Below are 10240 nucleotides of genomic sequence, written 5' to 3'. Positions count from 1 at the left end.
TTACCTGCTAAGATTTCTTTCTACGTCTTTGGTAGCTTTAGCTTCCAATTCTCTGAAACAAAAAACAAAAACAAAAACAAAACAAAAACACACACACAAAAACGAGATGCGCGTGAAAACGGAGCTGCTGCGGCAGAGGCTCGCGCCGGGACCGGATGGGGGAGGGGAGAGGACGGGGGGAGGGGGACTCACAAAGCTGCGGAGCTGCAGCCCGGACTGCGGTCCCGCGACGCGGGCGAGGCGCAACCCCGGCCCGGCCCCCGCGGCGCGGCGCGGCGCGGCGCAGCGAAGCTCCCCCGGGCCGCCCGCCCGGCCTCCGCAGCAACGCAGCCTGCGCCCTCCCGCCGAGGCCCGAAGTCTCGGGGACGCCCGGCGCCGCCGCCTCTGCCGCCGCCGCCGCCGCCGCCGCCGCCGCGGTTGCGGGCCCTGCGGCAGCGCCTGCGGCTCCTCCCGCCTGGAGGGAGGCCCTTGTTCCGCTCACCTCATGTGTGTAAAGTGCACGAGCAAGTGGGGCGCGGCGAAGGAGGCTCGCGAGCCTCAAGCCCTCCGCAGCGCCGCGGGGAGAGGCCCGAGCCGCTGCACCAGCGCCATTTTCTACACCGACCCGCTGCCGCCGCCGCCGCCGCCGCCGCCGCCGCCGACACCGCCGCCGCCGCAGGCCCCAGACCGGAAGTGAATGCCCCACTCGGCAACCCCTTCCGGGGGCGCCACGGCCACTGGCCCCCAAGATGGAGGCCCTAGCAACTGGACCCGCAGACTGGGCAGGTCCTTGGCAACCGCCCCGGCGTGTCACGCTGCACCCGGCCGGACCTCCGTGGAGGTCACAGCCTCCGAGGCGCCCAGCGGAGTGGCTGGGGGGGCCTGCGGAGCCCCGAGCCCAACCTTTTTCGCTGCGGCCGGCTCCGGTCTGATCGAGGAGGGGAGTCCCTCCCCTCCTCCTTCTTTGCTGCGACACAAGTTTCCTACCCGCCGCCCGGCCCCTCCCCCACTGACACACGCCAAAAAAAAAAAAAATTGCCTAAAACGCAAATTTTACCCCAAACGCAGTCTGATGAGCCCGCGCGGCTTTTGAATTCAGCCACTTCTAATTATTTTTGACCTTGGGCCAGTTATTTAACCTCTCTGCTTCTCTGTTCCTCCTCAGGTAAAGAATGCATACCTGAGGCGGGTTGTGAGGCTTAAAAGCGATTTTTATCCACCGACCTTTGACTCAGCAGTTCCGCCTGCACGGATTTTCTGCTCAGGAAATAATTCTGGGTATCTGCAAATATTTCACCATCGAGATACTAAGCTGTGGTATTGATGATGGTGAAAAATTGCAAACAGCCAAAATGTCCAGCGCTGCTAGATGGCTTCAAAAACAGTTACTGGCATGTATTAGGACACTGTAAAAATGATGTGGAGGAATAATCCCGGCATGGGGGAAATGGTTGCAATAGAATAAATGAAAAAGCAGGTTCCAACGTAGCTCACACAATAAGAAACATCTTAGTGTAGACACAGTAAGATACATACATGTAGATAGACTAAGATATGTATATATGTAGACACAGATGCATATGTGTACATTAAAAGTATACATACATACCTACATGTAGATACAATAAGACATATATATCTGCAGGTAGATACAACAATACACATACATGTAGATACAGTAAGATACATATTTTCACTTGCGTGTGTTCTTTCCAACCTCTCATCATGCTTTTTCTTCTAATTTAAAGATAATTCCTCCTCTGTGCTTAAAATCTATAACCTTTACTTTCTCAGAAACCCCACTCTGTGGATCATCCCATTCTCCTTTTTCTAACCTAAGTCCTTCAACTGGCTTTATTTTTTTTAATTTTTTAAATTATATTATTATTATTTTTAGGCAGAGTCTCGCTCTGTCTCCCAGGCTGGAGTGCAGTGGCGCGATCTCCGTTCACCGCAACCTCCGCCTCCCGGGTTCAAGCAATTCTCCTGCCTTAGTCTCCCGAGTAGCTGGGATTACAGACGCGCACCACTGCGCCCAGCTATTTTTGTATTTTTAGTAATGACGGGGTTTCGTCATGTTGGCCAGGCTGGTCTTGAACTCCTGACCTCAGGTGAACGCCCGCCTCGGCCTCCCAAGGTGTTGGGATTACAGGCGTGAGCCACCGCGCCCAGCTTCAACTGGCTTTACAACATGCTTGAATCTCTCCCGTTAAAAACAAACAAAACTTCCCTAGACATGTTGGGTTCGTGTCCTCTCTGATAGGTTAAGCTAGTGAATGAATGCACAGAAAGTCATGAAACATATGCACCAAAACGTTAACTGATTGTGACTTCTTTCATTTTCTTCTTTTAGTGTATCTGTTTTTTTCTTTTTTGCGATGAGCATATAAAAAACACTTTTTTGAAAAAAAAAATCAGGTTTACAAAATATAAAACGTAGTGGGCACCGAATAAATGCTAGTGACTTTCCTTTTCCTACTATCATCCCTGAGGTTCACTTACCTACACACATATTTGTTTTTCTTTCATAATCCTTTCTACTTAAAATGTTTAAAAAGTTACTACGGTATTTCGTTAGGAGTTTAAAAATATGAACATATACGTATGGCACAATATGCTTTCATACCAGGTTTAGGAATAATTTTTCACAACAACATAAGGCAATGAAAACAGTCATATTTATCAACATTTGCACAGCTGTTAAGATTGGCTGATTTTTTTTTATTAGACTTTTTTGGGTTTTAATAACTCAGTGATTCTTAATTGGGACAATGTTGCCCCCATCCCTACCACTGGGGACATTTAGCAATGAACTTTTTGGTTGTCACACTGGATGCTACTGATTGGTATCTGATAGCTACAGACCAAGGATTCTGCTAAATATTCTACGATGCGTAGGACAGTCCACTACAACACTGGAGTATCTGAACCAAAATGCCCATAGCACCAAGGTTGAGAAAGCCTGGAACTAATTCCCAGCTCCAGAGGAGCTAATAAGGTATGATTTCTTGGCCAGGCACGGTGGCTCATGCCTGTAATCCCAGCACTTTGGGAGGCCGAAGTGGGCGGATCATCTGAGGTCAGGAGTTTGAGACCAACCTGGCCAACATGATGAAACCCGGCCTCTACTAAAAATAAAAAATTAGCCAGGCATAGTGGCGCATGCCTGTAATCCCAGCTAATCAGGAGGCTGAGGCAGGAGAATCGCTTGAACCCAGGAGGCAGAGGTTGCAGTGAGCCGAGATCATGCCATTGCACTCTAGCCTGGGCAACAAGAGTGAAACTCCACCTTGGGGAAAAAAAAAATGATGTGATTTCCAGAAGGTTTGTTGACAGTAATTGGACATCCCATCTGAGCCCTCCTCGGCTGCAATGTAGAGTGTTCTATACGAGGTCATGCTGGTCACTTTTAAATTATCTCTTACTTAAACTTGGTGCATACATCGAAGAAAAATGACAATATAAGATCAGCACTGATTCCTTATGTGGGACCCTCTAAGGGATCTTTTCCTGTTACTATCTTTTCTTTTTACTAAATAATCATTCTCTACTGAATATTTCCCATCACCACACAAACTCTAGTAACTTTCATTAAAAAGCAAAAAGTCCAAAACTCCCTTGATGCGTCATTCCTCTCCAGCTCCATTTTTCTGCTCTCGTTCCCAGCAATGCTTTCTTGGGAAAGTGTTCAACACAAGCACCTTCCACTGGCTTTCCTCCTTGTCCCAGCTCTCTTTAACCTGATATCCCCATCCCTCCTCCAAACTGCTCTTATGAAGGTCGCAAGTGACTTTGAGGGTGCCAAACTCAATGGAAACATGTCTGTCCTCATCTTGATTTACTTCTTAGCTACATTTGCCACAACCTAACACTCCCTCCTTCTTAAGAGAATCTCTTTGCTAGGCCATCTTGACAGTATATTCTTCTGGAGTTCTTTTTACCTCTCTAGCCATTTTTTTTTTATATCTTTTGCTAACATCTTCTGTTTTATATCAAATAAATGTTGGAGATCTCCCCACTCCCAAGGCTTTGTTCCAGACTTCTGTTCTTCCCCCTTCTCTACTTTCTCTTTAGGATAGGTAATCTCATTTATTCTCTTGTATTTAAGTACTCTCTGAATGCAGATGACTCTCAAATTTAAACCTTAACCATTGTCTCACCTGTGTACCCCTGAATGTCAAAATGACAATTCACTCACACAATATTTATTGAGCACCTACTGTGTGCCAGGCACTGTGCTAGGACTGGCTTCTCCGGTTCTTGTGAGGAACTACTATGGTGGATTAAGTCTAGCAAGACAGACAGATTTGTTTTTTTTTTTTTTTTTTAGACATAGTCTCGCTCCGTCACCCAGGCTGGAGTGCAGTGGCATGATCTGGGCTCACTGCAACCTCTGCCTCCTGGGTTCAAGCGATTCCCTTGCTTCAGCCTCTCCAGCAGCTAGGATTACAGACGTGTGCCACTACACCCAGCTAATTTTTGTATTTTTAGTAGAGATGGGGTTTCACCATGTTGGCCAGGCTGGTCTCGAAGTCCTGACCTCAAGTGATTCACCCGCCTCGGCCTCCCAAAGGGCTGGGATTATAGGCATGAGCCACTGTGCCTGGCTGATTTTTCTTTTTTTTCTTAAGCAAACAAAAACTGTATAATTACAAACTATGGCAAGTGCACAGAAGGATAGGAATGTTGCTCTAAGAAAGTGTAAAACAAAGGAACACAACATTGACTGTGCAACAAAGAACGTTTCTTTGAAAATGTAAAGCTTCACCTGAGAATGGAGAGAGGAGCTGGGGAGGGGGAAAGGAGGGGTCTCAGGCCGGAGGGTTACATTTATGGTTACAATTGTGGGTTATCAGTGCGGAGGGAAACAGGCTTCATATTGTATTTGGCTTTAAATCTGCCAGACCGAGGCAAATGGATTGCTGGAGCTCAGGAGTTCGAGATTAGCCTGGGCAGCATGGCAAAACCCCATCTCCACTAGAAATACAAAAATTAGCCAGGTGTGGTGGTGTGCATCTGTAATCCCAGCTACTCAGGAGGCTGAGGTGGGAGGATCACTTGAGCCTGGGGTGGGGGGTAGGTTGCAGTAAGCCAAGATAATGCTACTGCACTCCAGTCTGGGTAACAGAGTGAGACCTTTTCTCAATAAATAAATAAATGAACATGCTAGTGTTGTCATTTTCATTTTACTTGCATCAATCCATTAGGAATGGAACCAGAAACAAGGTCCTGTAAAGAGAAACAGGCTGTACAAATTTAATTTTAAATAAGCCCTTTTTCTCCATTTGTCTGTGTTCCTGTGGCTTTTGAAGTTATCAGGACATAGATGTTCTCTAACTTCTCCTCCTTCTCTTACTGAGAAGGGCAAATGATGAGCCTAATACTTTGGAAGTTATGTACTTGAAAGAAAAGATTTTGTTTTCCTCCCAAGGCTTTACCACATACCATTGTGAGATATATAAGTATTTTTTTAGGCAAGGCTCATGCATAATATTTTTAAATTTTAAAATTTTTTCACAGTAATGTATAAACATGAACGTGGATATGAGTTCCTGGAGAGAATTTATTTATTTATTTATTTATTTATTTATTTTAACAAGGTCTTGCTCTGTTGCCCCAGCTGGAGTGCGGTGGCATGATCTCGGCTCACTGCAACCTCCACCTCCTGGGCTCAAGTGATCCTCCCACCTCAGCCTCAAGTAACTGGGACCACAGCCGCAAGCCACTGCACCTGGCTACTTTTTGTATTTTTTGTAGAGATGGGGTTTCACCATGTTGCCCAGGCTGGTCTCGAACTCCTGAGCTCAGGTGATGCACCTGCCTCGGCCTCCCAAAGTGCTGGGATTACAGGTGTGAGCCACCATGCACAGCCAAGTGTATTTATCTTATTTAACTAAAATGTATTTGAAAGTTAATATATGCCAGTCAGGCTCTGTTCTAAGTGCTTCACAAATATTAATTAATTATTAATTGTTGCTTTCACATAGCCATGCGAGGTAGAAATATTATCCCCACTTTGCAGATGGGGGTAATTAACTTGCTCAATATCATATTAAAATAGTAAATGATCAAACAAACAAACAAACAAACATTCAAGTGATTTGCTTCCAGAGCCTGCTACGTTACAGAACTGTTTTTCTTAACCATATTAGATCCTACACCCCTTTTGATAACAAATGTTTTGTAACACCACCTCTTTCTATCCCAACATGATAATCATGGATAATTATGTCTTAATTTACCTAAGACATAATTTCACAATACATACATATTGACATCTCTGATATAGAAGAGAAATAAAAATAACCATAATAAAATAAAATGTCTTTCATTATGTAAATATTTGGAAATGGTCTACACTACAAGATGCAGTGGGGTAGCTACGTCTTGACACCTATGTGTACTATCACTACTATAAATAGTCACAGCAGTGATGAATTAATTACTCACACATCAAGAACTGTAGTTATGTTGGAGACGTAATTTTTCTGGAATGGAGAACAACTCTCAGTCAAGTTCTGAACAAATAGAAAACAGTTCTCTCTCAATTTATGTGATATTGCATTACTGGAAATTTTGCAATAATTAAAATGGAACAACAAAACAATTAGGTATTCAGATAATTATAAACATCCCTTTTACCTATGTGAATGTCCAGTGAGGGAGGAATTCCTCATTTTGTGGAATTAACTCTGTCCAGCATCCACAACTCCTAGCCACTGACTTTTTTTTTTTTTTTTTTTTTGACAGAGTCTTGCTCTGTCACCCAGTCTGGAGTGCAGTGGCACGTTTTTGGCTCACTGCAACCTTCACCTCCCGGGTTCAAGTGATTCTCCTGTCTCAGCCCCCCAAGTAGCTGAGATTACAAGCTCATGCCACCACACCCGGCTAATTTTTGTATTTTTAGTAGAGACAGGGTTTTGCCATGTTGGCTAGGCTCATCTTGAACCCCTGACCTCAGGTGATCCTCCTGCCTCAGCCTGCCAAAGTGCTGGGATTACAGGCATGAGCCACTGCACCCTGCCGCCACGGACTCTTAATAGCACACGTCTCCCCTCAACCAAAAACACTTCAGTCATTTCCCCCAAACCCTCTGGGGAGTGGAGGTGAAGTGTTACTTACTGAGAACCATTGCTGTGGAGGATGAGAAGAGCCAAGGAATGAATCCTGGAAAATCTGATACTGTAATGAAGAAACCAGCAAGGCAAGAGAGAAACAGGATGAGTGTGGCATAATGGGCCTACGTAATATCTCCTGGGTATTTCAGGCTGACATGTCAAAATGTAGCCTTGTCATTCCTCCCCTGACCCAACCAACATCCTATATGGACCTGACCCTTTCCCAGTTTTCCCCCAAGTCGCTAATAACACCACCAGTCACTTAGCTGCCCCAGCCAGAAACCTAAGCGTTAGTTCTGACTCTTCCCTGCCTCTCATGCAATGTATCAGCAACTCATCTGGTCTCTAATCTGCTTTCTTTGTCTTCTCTTCCTGTGTTTCTCCACTGCCATCCCGTAGAACACCCCGAAAACTCCAAAGATTCATTCTCTTCGCCTCTTTTTTGTTGTGGTGGTATAATTCGTATACAATAAAAGTCACACTTTATTTATTTAAGAGTTGTGGCTCACACCTGTAATCCCAGCACTTTGGGAGGCCGAGGCAGGTGGATCATTTGGGGTCAGGAGTTCAAGGCCAGCCTGGCCAACATGGTGAGACCCTGTCTCCACTAAAAATACAAAAATTAGCTGGGTGTGGTGGCGGGTGCCTGTAATCCCAGCTACTTGGGAGGCTGACGTAGAGAATCACTTGAACCCGGGAGTGGAGGTTGCAGTGAGCCAAGATCATGCCACTGCACTCCAGCCTGGGCGACAGAGTGAGACTCTGTTTCAAAATAAATAAATAAATAAATAAATAGTTGGGGTCTTGCTCTGTCACCCAGGCTAGGTAGGGTGTAGTGGCATAATCATAGCTCGTTGCAGCCTCAAACTCCTGGGCTCAAGTGATCCTCCCGTCTCAGCTTCCCAAGTAGCAAGAATGACAGGTATGTGTCACCATGCTCAGCTAATTTTTTTATTACTTTTTATAGAGATGGGGTCTTGCTGTGTTGCTCAGGCTGGTCTTCAATGCCTGGCCTCTAGTGATCCTCCCACCTTGGCCTCCCAAAACACTGGAGTTACAGGCATACTCACACTTTTAAAGTGAAAAATGTAATGCATTTTTACCAATAAATATGCGCATGTAGCCATTACCACAATCACTATATAGAACTTTTATCACTCCAGAAAATTCCCTTGTGCCCCTTCTCACTGACTCACCTGTTGTCCTCCCACACACACCTACCACCAGGGAACCACTTTTCTGATTCACATCACCACAAATTAGTGCTGTCTGTTTTAGATCCTCATATAAGTGAAGTCATACTGTGTATATTCTTTTGGGCTTGACTTCTCTTGCTAAACGTGCCTGTGAGAGTCATTCATCTGATTGCATGTATTAAGTTCGTTCCTATTTATTGCTACCAAGTATTCTATTGAATGGATATACCACAGTTTGTTTACTCATCCTCTTGTTTTAAAATAATAATAATAATAGTTATTTTTATTATCATTTTGATACAGGGTCTCACTCTGTCACCCAGATTGTAGCGCAGTGGTGCCATCCGGCTCACTGTACTTCCACGTCCCGGGCTGAAGCCATCTTCCCACCTCAGCCTCATGAGTAGCTGGGACCAAAGGCATGCACCACCAGGCCGGGCTAATTTTTGTATTTTTTGTAGAGATGGGGTTTTGCCACGTTGTCCAGGCTGATCTCAAACTCTTTGGGCTCAAGCAATCCACCTGCCTCAGCCTCCCAAAGTGCTGGGATTACAGGCATAAGGCATGGCACCTGGCCCTACTATCATTATTGTTTGTAGAGACAGGGTTTCATCATGTTGCCCAGGCTGGTCTCAAACTCCTGGGCTCAAGGGATCCACACACCTCAACCTCCCAAAGTGCTGGGATTACAGGCATGAGCCACCGCACCCAGCCTCTTCCTTGTGTTAATTGACATTTGGGTTGTTTCCAGTTTGGGGCTATTATGAATAAATCTGGTATGAACAGTTCTTGTACAAGTCTATTTTTGTGGACAGTGGGCATGTGTTTCTATTTCTCTTGGATAAATACCCAGAAATAGAATTACTGGATCACAAGGTAAGTGTATATTTGACTATATAAGAAACTAGAAAACATGTCTAAAATGGTTGTACCCGGTTGCATCTCAACCTCATCAAGAGTTCTAGTTTCTGCCCCTCCTCAGCAGCTTTGCAGTTGTTCATTCTTAGCCCGTCAAAACCGTTCTCCATACAGCAGCCTTAATTTTTTTTTTTTTTTTTTTTGAGACAGTCTCGCTCTGTCACCCAGGCTAGGGTGCAGTGGCGTGATCTCGGCTCACTGCAAGCTCCGCCTCCCGGGTTCATGCTATTCTCCTGCCTCAGCTTCCCAAGTGGCTGGCACTACAGGTGCCTGCCACCATGCCCAGCTAATTTTTTTTCGTTTGTTTGTTTGTTTTAGTAGAGATGGGGTTTCACCATGTTAGCTAGGATGGTCTCGATCTTCTGACCTCGTGATCTGCCCGCCTCAGCCTCCCAAAGTGCTGGGATTACAGGCGTGAGCCACTGAGCCCAGCCCAGCCTTAATTCTTTTTGTTTTCTTTTTTCTTTCTTTTTTTTTTTTTTTGAGATGAAGTTTTGCTCTTCTTGCCCAGGCTGGAGTGCAATGGCATGATCTCGGCTCACTGCAACCTCCGCCTCCCAGCCACAAGCAATTCTCCTGCCTCAGCCTCCTGAGTAGCTGGGATTACAGGAGCCTGCCACCACGCTTGGCTAATTTTTTTGTATTTTTAGTAGAGATAGGGTTTCACCATGTTGGCCAGGCTGGTCTCGAACTCCTGATCTCAGGTGATCTGCCTGTCTTGGCCTCCCAAAGTGCTGGGATTACAGGCATGAGCCACCACACCTGATCTCTTTTTCTTTTTTTGAGACAGAGTCTAGCTGTGTCACCCAGACGGGTGTGATCACAGCTCACTGCAGCCTCCAACTCCCAGGCTTAAGTGATCCTCCTGACTCAGCCTCCTGAGTAGCTGGGACTACAGATGTGAGCTGCCATGCCTGGCTAATGTTTATTATTATTATTTGTAGACAGGGCCTTGTTATGTTGGCCAGAGTGGTAATTTTTCTGGAAATGAAAGTTGGATCATCTTCTTTTCTGCTTAAAATAGTAGAA

General features: G+C 45.5%; 1 protein-coding gene across 8 annotated transcripts in view; it reads right to left on the bottom strand.

Moving 5' to 3' along the window:
* Positions 1-10240, bottom strand: part of TNRC6A (trinucleotide repeat containing adaptor 6A) — a 213092-nt gene that overhangs the window by 97337 nt on the left and 105515 nt on the right. For 4 of the 8 annotated variants that reach the window (XM_024233423.3, XM_063717214.1, XM_063717215.1 and 1 more), the window contains exons 1-2: positions 482-682; positions 5-52 (exon numbers count right to left, since the gene is read on the bottom strand). The exons of 2 other annotated variants lie outside the window; for them this stretch is intronic. In XM_024233423.3, coding sequence (XP_024089191.1) covers positions 5-52; positions 482-486 — 53 coding nt within the window. In that variant the 5' untranslated portion in view covers positions 487-682. Of the gene's footprint in view, positions 1-4; positions 53-481; positions 683-10240 lie in introns of those variants that run through there. 2 more of the 8 variants (XM_063717211.1, XM_024233424.3) reach the window with 2 other exon arrangements.

This window comes from Pongo abelii, chromosome 18 (genome assembly GCF_028885655.2).
Source record: "Pongo abelii isolate AG06213 chromosome 18, NHGRI_mPonAbe1-v2.0_pri, whole genome shotgun sequence".
Classification (NCBI taxonomy): domain Eukaryota; kingdom Metazoa; phylum Chordata; class Mammalia; order Primates; family Hominidae; genus Pongo; species Pongo abelii.
This window is presented reverse-complemented; position numbering and strand designations above follow the sequence as displayed.